Genomic DNA, 25,442 nt, shown 5'->3' with positions numbered 1-25,442 from the left:
CGTTTCTCCATAGTTCTGCGAGGAGGAAGAAAAAAAGAAAGAAAAGGAAAGGAAAGGGAAAGAAAAAAAGGGAAATAAAATTTAAAAAAAAAGAAAAATAAATTCAAAAAAGAAGAAAAAGGGAAAGGAAAAAAAAGAAAATGAGAAGAGAGAAGAAAGAAGAGAAGAAGAAGAAGAAGCGCCGTGCTTTTTTCTTCTATTTTTTTTTTTTTTTGGTTGAAAGTTAGATTGCAAAATTCTCGTGCACTTACACCGTAATACGAGAGTTCGAGAAAATGGGAAGAGTTTCGTAGAACGTAAATTAGTCTACCTTCTTCGAATTTGTTCTATAATTTTCATCCCCTTTCATTTCCTTTAATATATTTCTTACCTTAATCCCATATGAAAAAATTTTCCTTTCAAAGGAAAATCGGATTGTCAGATATGTTTTAACGAATGCATTTATATATGTATGGTACACACACACACACACACACACTTCCTTTGATAGATCACGATACATAGAATCGCATATATATATATATATATATATATATATATATATATATAGATAGATAGATATATAGATTTATATAAATCGTATCGTGATCTATCAAAGGAAGTTTGCTAATCTGATATGGTTATCCCTTTAAGATCATATATGGGTACGTCGAAGAGCGGAATCAGAATTAAATTGCTATGATAGACTTGGCCCCTGTCGTCTTTACCGTCTGTGTGTGTATACCCTAGTCAAACTCTAGTTTCAATCCCGAGTTCGAAGTATTCCTACATGCGTACGAACGGTTAATTGTAAATCTGAGGCTAGCAACTGGGCTAACAAACATCGCACACGATCTAAAGCGAATAGCTAGTACACGAAAGCTCATCAATGTCTTACCTGTCAACGATTTAATGAACCTGACCTTTCTCTATTGCCAAGTAATAGCATCTCGCATAATCCTATTTTATTAAAATCGATACCTCGAAGTCTATACTTTGGATATTAGAAATATTCGTTTCTGTTTGTTTTTTTTTTTTTCATAATACAACAAAATCTTGCATAATAATAACGATTCAATTCGTATCGTCGAATCATGATTTCTAAGTTAAATGACAGACAAGTATTGCGAATGTCTCTAATCTTCATCTAGCTTAGAACTCCGTGGTAGTAATCGTGCCAACTATTCCCATCGACAATGATTACTATCGACCTTCGCAGTACTAGTCGATTCCACTAGCTTAGCACTAGTAGTAACATCGAATTTGTAATTTCCTTCGGTGAGACCGATGTTCGACCGAAGAACGATTATTCGATTATGATCGTTACATCGGCTTTATCCTTATAACTATGCCCATTACAGACATTTTAAAAGTTTTCGAGGATCTTCCAGTTGAGTGAACTTCGATCGAAAAGCGATTGACGTAGATAGTCTCTGGAAAAAGCTTCAGGAGGCTACTCAAAAAGCTTTTTACATTTCCTGGATGTCACATAGCGCAACGGAGCAAAGTTTCCTCGTTATATGAACATTTCCGTGAGAAAAAAAGAGAGAATTAAAAAAAGAAAAAATTGGAAAAAAACATAAATAAAAAAAATATATAAATAAAAGGAGAAAAGAAAAAGAAAAAGAAGAAGAAGACAAAGGAGAAGGAGGAGAGGGAGGAAAGGAGTATAAGAAATAACGAAGAGATAATAATAATAAAAAAAAAACACGAAATTTGTCTCCGCATAGTTATCTGGAAAGTTAATCAATGTGACAATAGAATATCGTTAGTCGATCGCGGAGCGATAATCGGCCGTTTAATTAGGGGGCTGGTTCTTGCGGATAGCCTATTGGGTGCAATACCGCATTCCATAGTAAACCAGATATCGGTAACTCGCTATTAGATGGTCTATACGTTGTATCGATTACGTACGATAATCAACGACGATTTCGAAGATGGAATTTCGCAAGAATTCACCATTACATTCTCCTATTCCTTCTTACTCTTATTTTTCTGCTTCTTCTTTTTTTTCCCTTCCTCTACTTTTTCTTCTTCTTCTTTTTCTTATGCATCTTTGCTCTTCCTTTTTTTGATATACACGAGTTTAGATACTTAATTTTAATAGGGATCGATCGAACAGAGAGACTATGGATTCTTAAAGGATTGAATTTGATTATAGGGATATTGTATTCTCTGTGTTACAGTCTAGATAGCTAGAGAATATCGAACATACCGAATGGCTATGAATATTCATATACGGAACACTTTCGTTATTTTAATAAAATCGTAAAATATTTTTCCCATTCCTATTCCCACTAGAGTCACCTTTTCGAAAAATAAATTCGAACGGAACAATACGAGAAATATATTATACAGAAACAAACACAAACACACACACACACACACACACATACACACTTACGCTTTAAGATATCAAGTGTCATTAATTGAATCTAATTTCCGATAACGCATTGAAATTTGAAACTTATCGTCGTTAACAAGAGAGGAAAATAACTTTCGGACGACTTTTTTTCTTTTCTCTTCTTATCATTCTTTTTTTTTTCTTTTTTTTTTCCACATAGATATACTGGAAAAACTGATTTTCATAACGGAGATAATTTACGGACACGCGATCGTACGTGTAGCTCGGAGAGGAAATTTGACAGATTACAGTTTATTCCCTAAAATAGTAGTACCTATAACGTAGCCGATAGCTAAATCATATTCACGCGTTACATTATTCATGCTCTTTCCCACGTATTCAACAGAAATGATGTGAATATATATACGAATATAAAACACGTGAAATGGATTATAACTTTACAAAATTTTAATTGTATTATATTAAAATTGTACACGCGTATGACACACACACACACACACACACACACACATTGTGCGTAAAAGCACACGGACGCACAGGCACACAAAAAATAAATTGAAAATAGCTTTACAATCAAAATCGATCTATTTTGACGATTTACATATTTCAGAAGAAGATTTCTCACATCTCGAATAAATTTCTTTCTTCGATGTCACAGTGAATTCTCCGTTTCAATATAATCGACTGGAAAGAAGGAAAACTTGGCGCGACGTTCAACACTCGTTGCTCATTCATGCATAATTTTTCCGAGAAACTCAACATTCGCTCTAGAGCAGGGTTTCTCAATCTTTTTTCTTTTTTTTCTCCTTTTTCTTTTTTTTCTGCTGTTCCGCGGCACACAATGCATTAGCTCGTAACATGATTCAAATGCGTTTTATGATATAACATTTCTTTTTTTTAATTTTTTTTAAATCTCTTAAACACGAAGTAACTGTATGTGTTATATCAAATTTTTTTTTCTGTCAACTCGTAATAACAAACATTTTAAAAGAATTATATGAATATTTTTCAGAAAACAATCGTTTTCTGCTAAAATGCTACTAACGTAAAGATTTTAAAGCAGCTATCGTTTATGGTCAAACATTAAAAATTTAACGGTTTCCAACTTATGGGGCCGTGGCCCATAAGTTGAGAAACGCTGCTCTAGAGAGAGAGTTTTCTCTATAAGATAGGATTTCTTGGTAGTGCTCTCTCTCTCGCTCTTTCTAAACCTTCTAATATTCTCGTTCTCATTTTAATATCGTCCCGTTACTCGCAAGTACTTCGACCGCTGCGTCTTCGAGCATCTTCAAAAAAAAAAAAAAATAAAAAAGAAAAAGAAAAAGAAAAAAAAAGAAAGAAAGAAAGAAAAAAGAAAAAAAAGTTATAAGATTTTACGAGCTTGTATGAGTCTTCCTCTGAATCGGATATGGGCTATGAAGAGTTAATGTACTTTAAATGCAATCCTGCTGACGTATATAAAATATATTGGGATACATAGTACGAAGGGTGTGCTCTGCGTCTGCTCCTTTCGCTACGGTGCAAAGCCCTTCCTCCTTCTTTCTTTGTGATCTTTCTCTCTTTAATATTTTCCTTTCCTTTTTTCTTTTTTTTCTTCTTCCTTTTTGCTTCTCATATTCTTATAAACCGATAGAAAGGAGTTCGCATTTATGCGAATATTACATTGAATTATTATATTCTATCATATCAAACGCGTTCAAAGATATTAGAAGATTCGATAGATAGAAAGAATATGTAATCGCGTTAATCTAAATTGTCCGTGATCGAGTTGATGAAAAAGAAAAAAAAAAGAAAAACAGAAGGAAAAAGTAAAAAAAAAGAAGAAAAAGAAAAAAGACAAGAAAAAAAAGAGAAAATAGGAAAGAAAGAAAGAAAGAAAGAAAGAAAGAAATTGATGAAAAATTTGTTATTAATGAGTTTGAGTTAACTTTATGAACGACGATAATACATGCGTCATATGTCAGATATCGCATTATCTCGCGGAAGAAAAGGATGAACACTCGTTAAAGAAGCGTCGATAGATGCGATAACAGCGTATCGATAATGCACGTTGAAATAACGTACGTCGAGCTGTCGTGAACGCGTACGAGACGAACGATGATAAGGACAGATCCATATGACAACAGAATACATCGACATGACAGTACGTTGTCCTGTATCCGACGTTTCATCCTGACGACCCTTCCCTACCTTTTGAACCAATATAGCCTATACTAATGACAGCGTGCGTGAGCGTATTCGTGCGTGTGCGTATTTGTTCGTGTTAGTACACGTGTGCATCAGAGAGAGGGAGAGAGAGAGAGTACAACAATTGTTGAATAGACATATCTGGTATTAACACTAATTACTTGTAACTTAAGTCAGTGATAAAGAAAGTCATAAGTAAGTTTATGGACTGCTTAACGAATGTTTTGCATGCATCAGGTAATTACAAAAGTTTTTTAATGATCACTATTCTAAACGATTAATTACTCTGGATTATGATAAGGATCGTTTTACTTGGCCGCATGAATATGTATTTAAAATTTAGAATATTATATCGCTGTTTCGTGAATATCTAAATCCAATATAAATTTGAATATATTTCAAGAATAGTTTCGAAGAATCGTTATTTTCGAATATGCATATATTTATTTGATAATGATAACATTTGGTTTTCTATCCTATCAAAGGTTAAGCTAATAGTGTAACGGAGAATAATACGTAGTAGGAGAGCCTGTTAGGTTCAGCACCGTCGCGTGAGAATTTAGCTGATCTAGCTTCTCCGTTATCGGCTGATTAATGCATTGTGTTACTACTGCACGAGTATGACGTATACCGTAACTAACTACTTCGGTAGGAGCCATTTTCTCAGGACAAACGATCGTTCATTTCAACTCTGCATTAGAGTGACCGGTCGCGTCGGTTTGAGGTTTCCATCTGTGGTGTAACGAGTATGTAATACATTATAGTTGTATGAATGACGAGATGAGAGAGAAAGAGAAAAAGAGAGAAAGAGAAAGGGAGAGAGAGAGAGAGAGAGAGAGAGAGAGAGAGAGAGAGAGAGAGAGAGAGAGAGAGAGAATTCTTGTTAGCGATGCATAATAAATTACAGAATGATAAGAATAATCCTTTGTTTACGAATAATTACGAATCATAAATTCTCTTAAGTTTTTTTAAAAAAGGAAATCGTAGGAATGGAACGAAGTTGATTCAATTCCATCTTTCAATTTTCTATAACTCCAAATGTGATTATTTTTCTCTTAGAGTTGTCCATTATCCGGTCGACTTGGGTCTTATATTTCTTCGGGGGAAAAAAAAGAAAAGAAAAAAGAAAAAGAGAAAAAAGAAGAACTTTTACCTTCGCTCTATGCTATCCATCTATAGAGTTAAAAGAGGTAATAAAAGCGAAAAGTTTTACAAGGTGAAGCAGTTCGACAGTTGAACGAAGGAAGGAAACGGAAGTTTTCGCATAATTCATTTAATTTTTCTTCAAAGTTTTTTTGTGTCTCAGTTAAACTTTACCACAAATATTTTCTCTATGAGGATCTATACATAGAGAAGTCTATAGGAAAGGTGGTATTATTCGATAAATCAGATATCGGTTTCTTCTCTTATTAACGATAGGTGTTTCCACGTTTAGTATCCAATTTCGTCCATTCACGAAACAGAAGCTGTTAAATCCAATAGTCGATGGAGAAAATTCAATCAAGAGCCTCGTTATCGAAGCGGTAAAATACGTTACGTTTCTGTCTGTGCCATTGGTAAACGCATTGTTTAAATAGTATTCCTGGCATATTTCCATTCTGGTCTCAGTCAAAAAAAAAAAAAAAAGAAATGTATTTACGTTATTGCAATTGCGTTTATTAGTTTTTCATAAACATTTAGAAAATATTTCTATCACGTCATTCTGTATTCGATATTAAATTGTTCCACCGCGTTTGAATTGAATTTTGTAGACAGTTTTATTTTTTTTATTTATTTATTTTCTCTTTCTCCTTTTTTTTTCTCCGTAAACGAAATATTACGCCTATGCGTGTGCGTGCGTGTGTATATATATATATATATATATATATATATATATTTGTTCGAAAAATATGTATAATTATTATTGATGCATCCGCGTTATATTCATGTTATATCGCAGGACAAATATAGTCCGCCGTTAATAGGGGTAAACCAGCTTATTGTTCCTGAAACACCAACGAGGCTATTTGGAGTTTCCGTTTACCGGACTGCAGGCTATTGTGTATTCCATTATTTTCTAATGAAAGAACCGAAAGAAGCTGCAAATTTAATGTCCATTTTCAATTCAGTAATGTATTTTAATTGTGAGTTAAACGTTTGTCAGTTAAATTCATTGATAAATACCCAGTAATAGTTTGATTACATTATATATTCTATATTTTATAACGAATATATTTTATTTAAATATAGAGATTCTTTCGGTTACTTTACGATTAGTAGTATATACATACACACACACACACAAACATATATATATATATATGATATTTACGTACGAATAAATTTTATTTATTTATTCTTAAATTCATATTACGCCATTCGCTTTGAGAAACGCTATGATTCAATGTTGTCATTGAATTCCGAAATAAAAGACCTCTTGTCAAAGTAAAGAGCCTTCCGATCTTTCAAGAAGTCGATATCCTGAGCAAGCTGTCACCACGCAGGAAAATACTTTTTCGTTTTATCCTTTTCTCCCGAGTATTGTTCGCACTCTTTTTATTTGAATAGATCTTTTAAGTTGACAGTAAAGAATAGAAAAATATATTACTATGTTACTTTTCGAAAGAAGAAACTCAAGACCAAAAGCAAAAAATAAATAAATAAATAAATAAATAAATAAATAAATAATCTGTCCGTCTGTTATCTCTCTTTGATAAATTTAATACAAGATGATAAAAGGAAAAAAAAAGAAAATAATAAAAATAAAAAAGAGGAACGGCAATATCGGCTTGCGTTTAACTAACTAGAATTAATGGATATATTTCAACGATATCGTATATTACCAAAGATAAATACAAATAGAGTTATTAACTGTTCAACTTAATACCTTGCCTTTAAGCTGGCTTTAATAAGTCCTATTGAGAGCGATTACAATTCTACTGTAACCTAGTAAAACAAGAATGACAAAAACAACGACAGGAAAAGGAAAAGGAGAACGTAAAAAGAAAAAGAAAAAGAGACAGAAAAATGAAAAAAGTAACGAAAAAAGAAAAAAAAAAAAAGAAAATTCTAGGTGATATCAAAATCCTACGAGGTGATTAATTGTCATGGTAATACTTCGTAGAGAAAAGAAACAAATGTTTCTCCAGTTTACCGTTACTTTTTTCATCGGCTACGCTGCGACTTTTTTTATCGAGCTTTATAAGGTCCCGAGTAAAAAAGTTTACAGCAAAATTTTACTTCATTTACAAGGGAATCCGTGGAATGACATTTTTTTTTGATCAAAGGATAAATAAGCAGACAGTGATATAAAGATAAAAATAGTAAACCGGGACGATTTAGTAAGTAAGTGCAAAAGTCCGATAAAATGCATAGATATAAATCATTGTAATATTTAATAATAGGATGAAATTGAAACAAGGACAGTTTGATAATTATTCATTAATGCTTCCATCATCATCTTTCGAATAATTTGATCGGCTATCAATTCGTCGAAAAGGAAGATAAATTTTTTTGTACGGTAACTCGTATACACCCGTTGGTAAGAAGTTGCATACTAAATTTTCTTTCCTTGATAAGAGAGAGAGAGAGAGAGAGAGAGAGAGAGAGAGAGAGAGAGAGAGAGAGAGAGAGAGAGAGAGAGAGATGGTAGCTTCGTCCAATAGAACCGAAAAGTTTTCGCCTTTGGTAAAGTGGTCTCTTGGGAAGTATAGTTTTACTAGCACACTATTATCCTACTTAACGGACGGTCGACTAGGCAAATGGTGAACGTGTTTCCTCGGAATTTTGGTGAAAAAGGGAGACAGAGAGAAACGCTAGAACAACTTGAAAATAGCTACCTTACTTCGTACGTGTTCACTGTAATATTTCGTTGCATGAGAGAATATAATTCTGTTTTGAAGAATCCTTCAAATTTTCTACTTTCTCTTGTATTTTCATAATCGTGGTTCATAATTTCAAAAGGAAAGAACAAAAAAGAAAAAAAAGAAAAGAGCTTAGAAAGAACATTTTCTTCTATTTTTCAACCCACGATAAGATCTCTCTCTTCGAGAAAATAATATATATATATATATATATATATATATATATATTTTTAGAAAACATAGACCAAATTTTCAAGTAGATCCTTTAAAAGGAAATAAATTTTCTATTCTACTTCTTCTTTTTCTTTGCTCCGTCTATATAATTTTTTTTTCTTTTGTTTGTTTATCTTTTTCTTTTGTTATTTTGTTTTTGTTATACAATAAAATGTTACTTCGGATAGGAGCCTTTCGCGATAGGATTCTATGTTATTTGGTTACCAGTCGGACATGAGAGCTATTATTTGTTGAGACTTCCTACGTGAGAGAAAACATACAAGTGGCAGAGAAACCACTCCGAGTAAAATTCTATTGCGACTTTTACATTATGCATTGTTTCGTTGGATATTGGAGGTGAGTTGAAGTTCGCGAAACATTTCAAGTCGAATACTTGTATAGTAAAGGAACGTTTGGAATTATGTCGATCATATATAAAACCTATATATATACATACATACATACATGCATACATATATATATATATATTTCAAAAGTTTTGAACGTAATAAAGATCTTTCTTTCTTCGAGTGTATTTTTTTGAATTTTCTTTTTAATACAAACGTCGAAAAGAAGAAGAAAAAGAAGAAAAAATCGTAGACGATTATAACGAGCAACTCATTATACAACCTATCCGATGCGACTATTTTCTACTTTCTTCCATAAAGGGTTAATGTTCGATAAGAATAAAAAAAAAAAAAAAGAAAATAGAACAGAGAAAAACGAAGAACGAAAGAAATACCATCTATCCTTTATTTTTACAGCTTTGGCTATAGGAAGTTCACTCTTTCGAAGGAAAGAAAGAAAGAATGAATGAAAGGAAGAAAGAAAGAAAGAATGAAAGAAAGAAAGAAAGAAAGAAGCGCTACTCAAACCTGAGAGAATTTTCTACGGCGATATTTGCGACGTAGAAAATATAATAAAATAAAATCTTCGTTCGTTCTCGCGAGCGCAAGAGAGAATGAGAGAGAGAGAGAGAGAGAGAGAGAGAGAGAGAGAGAGAAAGAGAGAGAGAAGGAACTTTTCTTCCATTTACGCTTTCGGCGCGTATAAGAAAGTCGATGCTTAAAGATAGAGAGTAAGAAGCTGTTTGAAGAAATTTCGTTCTTTTGCAAAACGAAAGCAAGCGTTTTCTTCGAGATCTATTTTCGGAGAGAAGATAAACGTGTGAGAGTTTTAGCTCTCGTCAAAATTCTTTGCCGTCGGCGAGATGAATCTCGTACGACATCGTCGAAACCTTTAAATCGATCATCCCTCTTTATGAAACGTCACCGTACCACTCAGTTTTTCGTCGTGCTTTCTCCTTTTTCCTCCTTCTTCCTCTTTATTCTTTTCTTTTCCTTTCTCCTCTTTTTTCCTTTTTTCCTTTTCTAGATCCAAAGGAAAAATTTTCCTCTTGAGAACGAAACTGGATAGAGTGAGTAAGGAAATTCTCTTACGATCATCTTTTATATAGTTCAATATCCTTTTTTCTCTTTTTATTAACAGATATAACACATTTTTTTCTTTATATTGCTACGATGTAATGTATATATTTTTCTTTTTTCTTTTTTTTTGCAAAATTATTAAATATTATTACTTGATAAGTTAATCGTTTTTGAAAAGAGAGAAAATTGAAGATTTCGTTTATTCGGAAACGATTGAAAGAAAAAGTAAAGATAATAACGGTCGAGTTTCCTTTGGATTGGGTAGATTATCTTTCACGTAGTTCAATATTTTTATATTGCCTAACAGATATATATATATATATATATATATATATATATATATATATGACATAAAATATCTTTTTGCAAAATTATTAAATACTTGATAGGTTAATCGATTCTGAAAAGAAAAAAATCAATATTTCGTTTATTCTGGAACGATTAGCACAAAAAGTGAAGATAATAGCGATCAAGTTTTTTTTTTGGCTCGGGAAACTCTCTTGAATCATCTTTCACATAGTTTAATATTTTTCTATTGCTTATGAGATATATATATTTTTTTATATAGATATGATATGAAAATATTTTTTTGCATACTTATTAAATACTTGATACATTTATCGAACCTAAAAAAAAAAGGGAAAAAAAAGAAGAAAAGAAAATTCCAAATTTCGTTTATTCGGAAACGATTGAAATAAAAAGTGAAGATAATAGTGATAGAGTTACGTTTGAATTGGCAAGATTCGTTTAGCATTCGAATGAGATTCATCTAATTGATGTTTAATTGGAGTATTAAGTGCCTATGTTAGCGTGATAGAAATAGCGTTTCTCGAGAAAGGAAGGAGTGCATTTGTGCGCGCGTTCGCATGTGCGTGTGTATGTGTATACATATGTGTGTATATGTGTGTATATGTGTATATGCATGTGCATGTGTACGTACGACAGCTGTTTATCTCAGACGATCGGTTCCATTGTCTTCGGTGCGATCTATAAATTCCATGGTTGACTAATGGACGTTATTTACTAGAACGATGTACTAAAGCGTGATACGTCAAACAAATTTGCCATTCTAGGAATAATCTTCGAAATTTATTGATACTTTCCGTATTGTAATCAAATCATAGAAATTTTTTGACGTAAATATCATTTCTTAATGTCGACCATTTTTATGATCAATAAAGTAGTCGATATATGATATTTAAACTAAACGTATATAAGTCTATGTACAGATTATATAATTGAAATTTATAAAACTTATTTCGATCAAATTGTTACATAATCGTTAATTATATAATGAGAAACTGGAGAATTGTTTGTCTTTCTAATGTTAGTTTGGATAAAATTTAGGAAAAAAATTGTTTATAACAAATTATTTGTAAAAATATTATTTATAACGAATCGATATGCGTACGTGTGAGGAGATGAAGAAATATCAGTTTTATTTTTGATAGCGTTAATTAAAACGGAAAAAATCCGTTATAAAAATTGTATACGAAACAAATCGTTAAATAATTGTTATTGATTTGATTTGTTAAAAGGACAGATCAATATTTATAATTTGAAATGGTTTTTGTTTGTGACTTTTCCGAAGATATTTCAATGTAAATAACAGATGCTTACGTTGACCTATTGACCTATATAGTTTCTTAAAATAAGAATGAACGAGTAGTGACACAGTGACCTATATATACTATATATTACTGTGTGGAAATACACGTGCTCGATCAGACGACGGACGGTGTAGTAAACAATTTTTTTTACTATACTTACTACGTTTACTACGAGGCACAGGTGTGTGCGAATTATGAATGGCAATATTTTGTAGAGTAGATCTAAAGAACGGAAAGTCGTAGACACACCCAACCGAAAGCATTTTCAAGAGAAAAATATCCTCTTTTTATCTACGTACTTCGATATTATCGTCATAATAGAATCGATATCGTCGATGTCGTCGAAGATATATAATCTCGTAAATATACACACACCTCCAATAAATTTTTTAAATCGATCACTTAAAGACATATCGTTATAAAATATTTTCTAATAAAGATATAACTTCGATAATACAATATCTTTTATAATATCCCATTAAATAATTTCTAAAGGTAATATAATGTGTATATACGGATTAATCGATAATCGTATTGTTTCGAATATGATTTGACGTTTAATTGTTTAGTTAAGATTATTTTGAAGTAACGGCGTATGGAAAGTTCGGAAGGAGTAAAACACGTTAATATCTGGGTATCGATATTAACACACCGTTCGCATATAATTGCGTCAAAACAATAACTTTTCTCTGTATAGGAATATTCTGTTAATGTTATCGTTAAACAGTAACTTGGTCCTTATCGAGAGGAACAACGTCCCGAAGCTTTCGGGAATTCGCAGCAAGTTCTACGAAGTGTTGTGACGGTATATTGGAAGGAGAGACATAGCTACAGAGAGAGAGAGAGAGAGAGAGAGAGAGAGAGAGAGAGAGAGAGAGAGAATGTTTGTGTGCATGTATATACGTGTGTATGTGTGTGATGAGAGAAGGAGAGAGAGAGAGAGAGAGAGAGAGAGAGAGAGAGAGAGAGAGAGAGAACGAAGGATAGAGACATATGCTGAGAGCGTTACCTTCTAGTTCTCAAGCCCGTCATTTGGCAACCTGTCGTCACAGCCAATGAGAAAAGACCTCTTCTCTCAACAAAACATTAGTTTTCGTAAAGATGAATATAGTGGAACGATTAAACGCTTTTTTATTATTCTTCTTTTAACGTTTCCTTCGACGATATTTAAGATGACGATGCAAATAAAATTTTTGTCGGTACAAATAGTTAATAACGTTACCATCCCTTTTCGAGATATTTCGAAGTTCCATTCTCCATTCTAGTCCATCTTTTTCTCGATTCCCATTCGTGGCATCATAAAGTATCCATACTGTACATCTACATATGTACATATGCATCTATATATATATATGTTTCTCTTCTTGCATCTCATTGCAAGGAACGTACGCTGCAGCTGACGCGCTTTATCTTCTCGAACGCAGCGTTTTGACATTTTCTAGTCGACGTCCATCGGGTTTTCCATTTTTAAAAGAACATCCGTTCAATTCCTCTTCTTTCTTCTCTTTCTCTTTCTTTCTTTCACTCAATTTCCTCCCGCAAAATGTAGTCTCAATAAAGACGAGCTCAAACATTTCGCAAAGTATCGTTGTATCAAGTCGATTCAGTCAAAATGTTGCAGGCATGTTTTAAAATGTCTACGTTAATGTTCATATTTACGAAGATGTATAATTTCGTTCTGAAATTTAACATCCGGCCTTGACAAGTCCATGTTATCCTATAACATAATATATGTTCATCGAAAAACTAAAGCTTGTATTATACCGTTAAGTTAGTTGGTCAAGAACTAAAGGAAACTGGGACACAAAATGAATACTCATAGTCTAAGTCATGTTCCCCTTCAGCCTTCCTTTATATGCATAAGAAAAGCTGCGACCTTTCTTGTCAACGTAACCCAAACGTCTACCTACATTTTAGACGATCTCGTTTCTTGTTGACGCGTTACAAGCTTATCCTCTCTCTCTCTCTCTCTCTCTCTCTCTCTCTCTCTCTCTCTCTCTCTCTCTCTCTCTCTCTTCTTTCTCTCTCTATCTCTCTATTTCCTTCTTTATCCACTTTTTTGTCTCGAGCTGTCTCGGATGATTTAAAATAGTAAAATATAAAAAAAGAACAAATCGTTTCAAAAAAGTGTTTCAACGTAAAGGTAAATTTTTGTTTGTTGCCAATAAATAAAATTATTTTTAAATTTTATTCTCTAATTTATATATATATATATATATATATATATATATATAAAATAATTAACGATGTCAGTTTTAGTAAAATTTCTAGTAAAGGATAGAGAATGGGAAACGTATGCGAATCCTTTATGACGAAGCTCCGTTACGTCCTTTAACGTGAAATACAGTGAAAGCAGCAGCACTCTAATATACGTTTTCATCCCGTGGGTTGTGAGTGCTATTAAAGTTCACGATGCTGCTTTTACAGGGCGTTCCATCAATTTCGAATGACTAACGTACGCGCAATACGCTCGTCGATGCTAGTTCCAGGACACCATTTAATTATATTTTCACAGCCCGTCGGCCATTTACGTCGACTAATCTCAACTACGGACCAGCCAGTCGATTTCGATCAAAGGTGATATTTCTTTATCGTTATAACATTGTTAAGATCTCAGCAAGAAATTATTTTCATAATTCAATCATAATATGAAGATTATTATTAAGATAATAAATTATTTTAATAATTTTAGGATTAAAGTGTTAATTATTATAATTTATTAAAATATATAATAATAATACTAATAATAATAAGAAATTATTTCCAAAATATATTTATTTTTATTTCCAACGCAAAATTAACATTTTCATAGTAGTCTTAAAGTACTCAAACTCTTAACGTATACTACTAATGTCTTTTTCGTTTTGGGCTTTGTACGTCCACAAACGGAATAAGAGAGAGAGAGAGCGAGAGAGAGAGAGAGAGAGAGAGAGAGAGAGAGAGAGAGAGAGAAAGAGAGAGGACGATGGTATCTACATACGTAGATCTTTATGATTTGCATTAATTGAAAGGCATGCCATGTTAAACGCTCAACACGATCTACCTCTTTGACGATACTAATTGACGAACGGACGATAACTGTGTTCGCAATGTCGGATGTTCCTAGAGTCGAGGTCAAATTTCATTTCTGCTATAACCACACTCCGTGTTACGAATCCTTCTCTCTTGTCCAACGTCTGCATGTGTATAAGTATGTATGTGTGCGTGTGTGTGTTGTGTGTGTTTGCGGGCACGCGATGCAGGTCACCTATACTTGCAAGTAAATATTTAAAAACGGTGGTCAGAATTTCGTTTTCCTTTAATTATTACGTACGTAGCGTCCGCAGAAATGCAACCGTTTGAATAAAATGAAATGAAAGTGACGTCGATGAAGAAACATTCTTATTGCTATGTCCGAATATATCATATTAATAGTTTTTATAAATCGTTTCGATTCGATTTATAGGGGCGAGGGACGTTCAATTATATTTTTGAATTTAATATATAATCATTTGTTTTCTCTTTCTCTCTCACTCTCTCTTTTTCTCTCTTTCTCTTTACAGCTGATTCGTAAATTTTATTCGAATATAGATAGAATCCCATCGAATTCATTCTGTCCTATATATATATATATATATATATATTTTCACTTCGTCCATTAATAATGTATATAACTAACGGGAAATCGCTCAATAATTTTGGTAATTAAATTTTGATTATACGAATGATACGAATCATAACGAGAACTCGATAAGTGTATAATTATTATATTTTACACGTTATCAACGTGATTAGAGATTTCGAACGTTCTATTGTTCTCTTGAATTTGATCGAGAGCGTGATAAAAAAAAGAAAAAGAAAGCGAGACAAAAAAGGAGGAATAAATAAAAAAGAAGAAAGAAAAAGAAAGAAAGAAAGAAAAGAAAAAAAGAAAGAAAAGAAGTAAAAAAGAAATAAATAAATAAATACCAAAGAAAACGAAATCAGGTAAGTGAATACACGTAACTACCTACCTGCTTTAAGCAAATAGTCCCAAGTTGAAATTGTCTCTTGGCTGGAGAATTTTGTATAATTACTCTCGCATTTAATCTTCCCATACGCCTTACAATTTCCCAAGCGAGATGGAAAAACCAACTTTCTCAACGTTCCAAAGTCCATTTACAGAAGAAATAATTTCTAACTTCTCGAACGAGCTAAGTAAGTATATAATATCAAGATTTCCTATATGGATATTATTACTTCAGTAATATGATAACGTCCCACTCATTTCTTGTATTTTTTTATTTCATTATCTCTCATCATTGTTTTTCCCATGAGAATTAAAACCTTTTAAAGTATGTGCGAACTAATTAATTTTCTAAATATATTCCGTGACAAAGTTTCTACGATCGCGATGTTATCGGATCCGTGCTTCGACGGAAGTATGTTCTCGTCTCTCCTGGAGCATTTCAATGTCGATTACAGGACATTGAACAGGATATTTGTCGACATTGAAATCGATTCGATTGCACCACGTGAATGAAAAGTTTTTTCTTCATCTTCATTTCTTCATTCTCATCTTCGTCTTCTTATTATTCTTATTTTTCTAAACTCTCACGAATTTCTTTCTTTCCTTTCCTTTCCATTTTCCTTTTTTTTTTTTCTTTTTTAATTGTCGTTTACACCCTTAGATGAAAAAAAAAACTATTATATACAAATAGTGGTCGATGATATCTTTTTTCTCCCACATCCAAACTCAATTTCGAATGTATCTAATTTTTGCGAAAGATTTTAATTGGATTTCATATTTCGTATCGCAGCTCGTAATCGTACTCGTAACCGTTGATAAATCGTTATTCGATATTTTTGAATTATGGGCAACATGTATCTAAGTGGATAAAGTCTGAATAGATGATTATGGATGTGACGAGGTGTGGAGGACGAGGTTAAGAGAGAAGAAGAGAGCGAAATAAAAGCGGGAGAGGGTGAGGATATTAGGTGGAGAGAAGGAGGGAGGGGCGTGAGGCGACAACGAAGAAATTTTCAATGTCTCGTGCGCAAAAGTCGACTTATTTTATAAATTGGTTGAACTCGTTTGAAGAATATATATATATATATATATATATATATATATATATATATATGATCGATTTTCTTTTTTATCCCCTTCTAATTTTCTAATATTGACTTCCGCGGCGACAATCAACGGTGAAAAATATATTGAGTGCTTCTCGATGATCCCCGTTCTAGGTGAATTTAAATCGATATTGAATTTCTGAACGAAGGGAAGTAGGAGCTATTCAAGTTAGATTAAAAAAATGTAAATTAAAGGGATCGTCTCGCGAATTAAAAAGACGAAGAAAGCTGATCGATTTTTTTGTTTGATCTCGATCAATAGTTAAGAACTATATATACATATATATATATATATATATATATATATATATATATATATGCATATATATTTATACATGTGTATATATATAAAATTTGTTCCTTTCAATACGAACAAGTTTATACTTAAAATATTCATCTTACTGTTGTATCGCAATCTGTTACAAAAAATTGTTTATTATTTTCTCCCTATAACGTAACGATTTCGAAATACATTCAACGAATAGGATAGGACGAAATTAAATCTTTAATATATCCATAACTTTTCGTTGAATGAAAATTTGTGAAAATGGAAAAATCGCAATTTGCGGAAGTCACGAATTAGAGAAAAATATAGAAACGCGTATCGATCCTTCCGAGTTTCACGACCGCTTTCACGAACGTTTTGAACGATCTTCCTTTATTCTATAAAACGGGTGTTGACCCGATGGGAATATTTGTCCAAAATAAAACTTGGAAATAGTCCGGTTGGTTCTATTCGTGTAGTTTCATTAACCGACGTTATAAATCGTTGATCACTTTGTTCTCTCATCTAGCTACGTGAATTCGTTTCTTTCTATGTATTTTTCGAAGCTGGTATCGAATGTCTCGTTGCAATACGAGACACAGAGAGATGTTCCAATGAACGAATATATACATATACATATATATATATATATATATATATATATATATATATATATACGTATACATATATATATATATATATATAACGTGGTTTCCGTTTTTTATAAAACTACGCACCATAGAAAAATAATATAGTTAAAATATTCTCTCTCTCTCTCTCTCTCTCTCTCTCTTTCTATATATATATATATATATATATATATATATATATATATATATATATATATATAACAAAAGTTAGAAGAATCGAGGACTGACGGACTAATCTTGCAGACAGTTTGTATAGATATTTATCGTGCTTTAATTAGCTCGCTAATTTAAAGTTCCAACTACTACTGCGATAGAACTCGCTCGTTAATTCTTAACGTTGGCTCGCATTTTACTTTACGGCTAAAGCGTCATAATTCTTCGGACAGCTGCTTCCTCGGTCGTTGCAAAGTTGCACAAAGGAATTATATATAATCCGTGATGGGTGGGGGTGTAATAGGAGGAGGAGGGGAGGGGGTGGGGGCGGGAAGGGGCGGAGTAGTAGGGGGAGGGTTATAGTAGAAATGAAAGAGGATGGCAAAAGAGCAAAGAGCGATCCAATAAGCTTATGTAAGCTAAAATCACAGTCGGTAGAAGGGCGCGTTGATATAAGATCACGGTGAACGTCCATGAATATGCAATCCTCTAGGGACATAGTAATGTCGTTCTACACGTGGAGAGCTGCGTTAACTCGTTACTCCTTGGTGCATTAACGACTGTCGTTTCGTTACGGTACCAGCAAAATTTTCGTCTACTCTTGGGAATACACGTAGGTATTTCTCTCTTCATTCTCCAACTTACCTTTCGTGAGTCGATTAACTTGAATCGGCTAATTCTCCCGCAAGATCCTTCTTATCATCGTTCTTACATCTCGATTAAGCTTATATCTTAAATAAAGAGGGATATACTTGGTGTGGACGGAAAAGGAAAAAAGAGAGAAAGGAAAAAGATAAGAAGGGAGAAAGAAAACGAAAGGAAAATTGTAGATAAGAGAAGTTTATGTCGTCAAATGTATGCGCGTAATTTCTGGCTGGATAATTACTTGCATATGTATGTATGTGTATATGTATGTATTATTTTACTTTTTAACGTCCCTTTTCGTAAGCATTTATTCGGTCAATACCTACCCATGTTTGGTTATTCAACGTATGTATTTACAAGCACATAAAAGATAGAAGAGTTAATGAGAACGTATTTATATTTGAAAGTATAATATGTATCAAGGTATGAAAAATGAGTTTGCGGAAGCGTCTATAAAGTTAATGCTTTTCATCAAACGATTTTACCCACAAAACGCGCTACAGAATATTTCTGACGTTTAACAAAAAATTGTTTCAACAAAATAAATTAGACCCTTTGAACGAGCGATACGAACAGAAAAAAATAAAAAAAAAAGAAAAGAAAGAAGGAAAAGAAAACAGAAAATAGAAAGAGAGAAAGAGAGAGAGAGAGAGAGAGAGAGAGAGAGAGAGAGAGAAAGAAATTATAATACATCGCTCGAACATAATAATTTGAGAAATACTACGAGCGTTAAACGTAATTCGTTTCGTGACAAGGATAATCACGTTAAAATTTCAAACGCGAAAATTTCATTGAACAACGTTGATTATATAGGACCGATTGAATTTGTCTTCTATCTCACGTCGTTCACCTACAACGAATCATTTCTTCGTCGTGGAAAGATTTATGAGATATAGGACCGTAACGGAAATAGAAAATAATATATTCAAAGTTGAGTATATCCGCGAAGGAAGAGCCAACTCCTCTTACTACTTTCGAGTTTTTCCATTTAGGTACGTGCGATTTATCTGTCGGCTTTACGAATTTTCTTTCAGAGAACGTGAAAGGATCGAAGGGTAGATACGTACGATAGTAGATATTAATGTTATTCGAAAGTATCGTAGAAAAAAAGATAATACATTGTTGGACGTGACAAAAGAAAATTAAATAAAAAAGAAATAAGAAGAGGGAATGAAAGAAAGGAAAAAAAAAAGAAAAAAAGGAACGAGAAATAATAACAATCTCGCGACAAGCGTGGTTTATGGGAATTTCGAGTTTGAACGAAAGTACGACGACGGGGGTAGCACGATTCGTTCTGCGAAAATCGAAAAAGATTCTACGACATTGTGTACGAAAAATTCTTAACACGACTCGCTTGATAAAACTCGTGAGCTTAAACGATCAGAAAAGTTTCAGAAACACGTTAAGTCTGACAATGTGTTTCAGAGAAGTCGCAAAGATCAGTGAACAACCAGAAGAAAGCTCGTAGCACTTCGATGATCCAAGGAAACTTAGTTCTACCTAACACACGCAGTCACATACACATAAACTTACATGTAGATCTTGTCTTTATCTGTGACAATACATATACAGAAGGTGTATATATATATATATATATATATATATATATATACACCTTCTATATACGTATTATATGTGTATACGAATATACGTATATGTATGCACATATGGTATATATATGCATATATATATGTAACATATATAATATATATATATATGTACATGTTACATATGTGTATATATATTCGTGTATACGAATATGAGTGTGTACAACCAAGAAAAGAAAGAAGAGGAAGAAAGAGTGAGAGAGAGAGAGAGAGAGAGAGAGAGAGAGAGAGAGAGAGAGAGAGAGTTCTCTATATATTTCAGTCAATCGATTCCCGTTGTTATTTATTGTTACAATATCTACGTATCGGTGCTACGTAAAAACAAAGGCCAGTCGCGTGCTATTTCCCAAAGCGAAACTTAATCAAGTTTCTTCGTTAAATCCTTTGCGCGTTCGAAAGCGATTACATTGTTCGCTCCTATTTCGATCTATCGAGATATCGAAGTTCGAATATTCTTCCTTTAAAAAAGAAACAAAAAAGATGAGAGAAAGAACAATATTTCTACGATAAATAAGTAACACGATATCCGAGATAATAAGTAAAAAAATACTTCTTTCTCCGATTCCAATGATTTTTCTTTTATGATTTTTTTCGTTTTATTTATTTATTTTATTATTTTTTTCTTTTTCTAGAGCTCGTATCACTTAAAATATGATTTACGATCGAACTTCATTATCGCGATTCCGATTTTTCTCTCTCTCTCTCTTTTTCCTTCTATATTTTTTTATTTTATCATTCTTCCAGCGTCGTTTAAGAGTTCGACTTTTATATAAATCTCGATATATAAATTGTACTTTTACTTCTTACCTTTTACTGTTCGTTTTTGTTTTCGATTCTTTTCCGCTTGTTGTTCCAACGTTTGTTTTTATTTCGAATCTATGTATGAGAATACATACATGCGTACATACATATATATATATATATATATATATATATATATATATGTATGTATGTATGTACGCATGTATGTATTCATCTATAAAGAAACGAATAAACATTTATTTCTATCGATACATAGATTGGTACAGTTATATTTTTCTGCACGTTACGAACTGGTTCGATATTTAAAGAATTAAAACGAATCGATTACGTATACGAATATAGAAGTTAGTTCGTTTTGTTTTGTATTGTTTTGCTCCGTTCTGTTCCGTTCTGTTTCGTTTACGAAGTTTCGAGCATCGAAGAAGGATCAGTCAATCGTAGAGGCACGGTATATATATTTCTTTCAATGATGGTTTTATATATAAAATCTATTATACTATATAGTTATGGAATACAATAGACAGATACGAGAGATAAAGGATGGATAAAGGATAAGATTATTTATATCTAAGTTTTACAAGATCGACGCAATTCGGAAAGTTTCCTTATAAAAATTTGCGGAACGTATAATTCCCACATTCCTTCGCGCTATCTACTTCAAAAGTAGTTTCGAACGTTAATGCAAGCACTTTGCCATGCAACTATAATATAAGGTGTTTAGCCATGGGATGAATATAAACGAGTATAACAAAATCCTTTTTCTTCTTCTTATTTCTTCAAAAAAGTATAGTAAGAAATTAGAAAAGAATGATAATTTTGTTTCTTAAACGATATGTCCGTTGTTGGTCGAAAAATTTCAAAAAGAACTATACTAATTTTTCTCGACAAATTTTTCAACAGACAAATTAATATTTCGATACGTGCATACATACATATATATGTGTGTGTGTGTGTAAAATATATATATACTTTTTCGACAAAAATGATCGTTCTCTTTTTGAACAAATCGACGAAGTTCGACAATGCCGTAAAATCGAGACAAAATCAAATGTTCATGCTTCTCTGTGTTTCTTCGACAATTTCGTATGTATATGTATAAGTAAACTCTTCGAAAGCGTAATTATCGAAGAAGCGAGTTAAGAAGGATAATTAACAGAAACGTGTTGGTCTCTCTCTCTCTCTCTCTCTCTTTTCTTGTTCATTCTCGTTTTATTCTCTATTCTTGTCTTTTCTTCAGTGTGCGTTCGAGACTTTGTAAAGCTTCGACTCATTTAACTTTGGTGACTTTCGAAAGGAAGAGATAGTCATTAGCAATTCTTCGAAAATTATTCGTAAGGATCTTTACGAGATTATAAGGGTTGTAGAAAATTTTATCTTGTAGTATATATTCTAAGAAGAAAAAAAAAAGATTTAAATCGTAAAAGGATAGAAGTTACGAAATGTCAAGTCTTATACATACATACCTACATACAAACATACATACCTACCCACATACATACGAATATACATACATACGTATATATATGCATTCACGTGTACGTACGTACGTATGTATTTATTTATCTATCTATGTAGTATCGAGATGAAAGGTTAACGAAAACTTTCTTGGATATCGGTATCGATGCTCTGACACGTGACAAACAATTTAGAATGTCGACGCGATAATATATATACATGCTCACAGACGCACATATATATATATATAAAATATGTATATATAATATGTATATATATGTATATATATATATATATGTATTTACGATGGTGACACCGTCACGTAGCTCTTCAACGTGACTAGATGCCATGGAGGAGGTAAGACGTGTCAGAGGAGAAGGAGTAAGAGGAGGTGGGGGTGGTGGTGGTGGTGGAGGACGGTAGCTTAGAGGAGGAAGAGCGTTCGTAGAATTTGTTACGAGGGCTAGTGCACACGACTGTAAAAGCGCCTGAAGATAAATGAGACGTCCAAAACGTTATTTTCGTTCTCTCTCTCTCTCTCTCTCTTTCTTTTCCTTTCTCTTTCTCCTTCTCTCCTTTCCTCTCTCTCTCTTTCCTTTTTCTATCTCTTCTCCGCTTTCCTTTTTTTTAACTTACTAAATAGGATTTAAAGCATACTCAACGAACAATTATTTTCTGGTAATCTTAACACTCGTTCGCGCTTTATTAGATTTATTAATGTTTAACAACCGAGAATTGACTTTAAACGAGCATTTAAATTTACATTTTGAAATCACGTTAATCGTACTTTATTAGACACATTAATCGAGAAACTCTCGACTCGATTAGAATTGGAAAATTCTATTAGAATTTCTTAGATAGAACGAATAAACGAACGAACACGTACGAATACGTATTTCGATCTTGTTTCATCATAGATGAGATAGTTTTAGTTTCGTTATCAATGTTGATACGATGCGTGTCGACGATGCGATGATATTAAGTTTAAACGATCATTAGATAAGACCGTGCCAAAAGTTCTAATATTCTTTTGACAAGGTAATCTAGATGATTATGATATATACTCTTGGATTTATGAAGTTCCTGTTCTTCGTTTATTCGATCAATAAAAAACTATCGTCGATTAAAGCTCGAAGTTAAAAAACAACATCGGTTCGTCGGGGGTCGAACGATTGTAAATAAAAATAAAAAAGAAAAAAAGAGAAGAGAGAGAGAGAGAGAGAGAGAGAAGAAAAAACCGTAGTAAATAAAGGAGATAATACTTGGGGAAGAAAGAGTGGAAAAAAAAGAAAAAAAAAGGAGGAAAAAGAAGAACTTGCGACAGGCGATATCGAAGATCGACGAACGAGTAAAACGTTTAAAGCGTTTTACGATAAATATATCCATCGGGAGGAAGAAGGAGGTTCTTAACAAGCGAATCGTTTAAAATAGACAAAATCATGTAGGAAGTATGTAATGACGGCAAGGGATTTCTCTCAACACGTAAGCCTTATCCATTCGATAAGCGTACTGGCTTTTCGTTACATTCTCTGCAGCCCACCACTGACCTACACTTCTTTCACTGACATGAGTGACGTACATATATACGCATATTCAGACACACGTAGGCAGTTATATAAATATATAACAGAGGAGACAGTAGGTGAGGTTTAGAGAAAGAGTAAGAGAAAGAGAAAGAGAAATATACAGAGAAGATTGTGAACATATCTGGTTATACGTACATACATACATAGATACATATATATATATATACATACATGCGTTACATAGATATGTACTTACATATCTATCTAAAGATACGTGCTCCGAGAGAAAAGCACGTATTTCGAAACAAACGTTGAAAGAAAAGTCGAGATATCGAAATGGGTTAACCATAAAGTCCGAATAAACCGTCAGTATTCGTGCTGACAATAGCTATGACTGACTTTGTTTTGAGGGATACGCACGAATAGGGGTAAGGAGAGAGGAGGGATGGCGGGGATGTTCCATCGATACGAACGGAATAGAAAATTGCTTATGGCAGATGTGTGCCGTTCGTAGAAATATTTCGAACGATCCTCGAGGGTTACTCCAGCGCCAGACTCTTTTCCCGTGATATTTTTTTAAAAAGACATAAAGAAAAAAAAAAGATTAAAACAGAAAAACAATGAAAAAGAAAGTAGGAAATTTATAAAAGAGTGATACGTTTTAGTGTTTCGTTTTGAAGTGAGGAAATTATCAAAAATTTCGATCAGACTTTTAGCGACGTACGTTGTTCTAAGTTTTGTAAAAAAGAAAAAAAAAGAAAAAAAAAAAGAAGAAGGACAAAAATTTGAACCTTGTGAAAAGTAATTCGTTTTGTTGTTTAAATTATGTTATTCGAGTGTTAATATTTCTCGTTCAATAGTACATCTTTATTCTTATCTCTCTTTCTCTCTCTTTCTCTATTATCTTTCATTCATATGTACATTTCGTTATATTAGCAAAAGGATTCAATCTATTCTCTCTTTTTTTTTTTCTTTTTTTTTTCGTCTTTCTTCTTTTGATTTCAGGATATTTTCCACTACCTGCGGTCTACTGTCTCGCTTGGATTTGTCTGGACGTTCTATTTTGTACGGCAAGCATAATGCATCTCTGCACAATAAGCGTCGACCGATATCTGAGCCTACGTTATCCAATGAAATTTGGTCGGAATAAAACGAGACGAAGGGTCATCCTGAAAATAATATTTGTCTGGCTGCTCAGCATCGCCATGAGCTTACCTCTCAGTTTAATGTATTCTAAGGTGAGAGAAGTCACGATTACAAATAAAATTTATTTTTCATATAATTTATATACATATATATATATATATATATATATATATATATATATATATAATACTTAAATCTAGCGTAAGGATAATTTTTTATATTATAATAAATCTAGCAGTAATTTCTATTTACCTATCATTCATACCAACAATATATTTTGCATGTAAGTTTTTTCTCAAATATCCGAATCCTTGTGTACGTATGCGTGTATGTATATTCTATCTATTTTCATTTTTTATTCAATTTTCCTATTCTTTCTTTTTTCTTTACTGCCAACGATGCGATGTTAATTTAGATTTAAAATACATCGAGTAAAGAGTAAAAAAAAGGAGAAGTCAGATCTTAAAAAGTATTTGTTGAATGAGATTTCTATACATTCCCTTTAAGCTTTACACA

At 32.7% G+C, this 25,442-nt stretch overlaps 1 protein-coding gene across 7 annotated transcripts in view; it reads left to right on the top strand.

Moving 5' to 3' along the window:
• LOC127062776 (octopamine receptor 2) overlaps positions 1-25,442 on the top strand; it is a 66,462-nt gene that overhangs the window by 13,878 nt on the left and 27,142 nt on the right. For 6 of the 7 annotated variants that reach the window (XM_050991501.1, XM_050991500.1, XM_050991498.1 and 3 more), the window contains one exon: positions 24,786-25,018. The exons of the other annotated variant lie outside the window; for it this stretch is intronic. In XM_050991501.1, coding sequence (XP_050847458.1) covers positions 24,786-25,018 — 233 coding nt within the window. The remainder of the gene's footprint in view (positions 1-24,785; positions 25,019-25,442) is intronic. 7 annotated transcript variants of the gene reach the window in all.

The sequence above is a fragment of the Vespula vulgaris genome, chromosome 3 (genome assembly GCF_905475345.1).
Source record: "Vespula vulgaris chromosome 3, iyVesVulg1.1, whole genome shotgun sequence".
Lineage (NCBI taxonomy): Eukaryota > Metazoa > Arthropoda > Insecta > Hymenoptera > Vespidae > Vespula > Vespula vulgaris.
The sequence above is the reverse complement of the archived record's forward strand: the minus strand, read 5'-3'. Positions and strand labels throughout refer to the sequence as shown.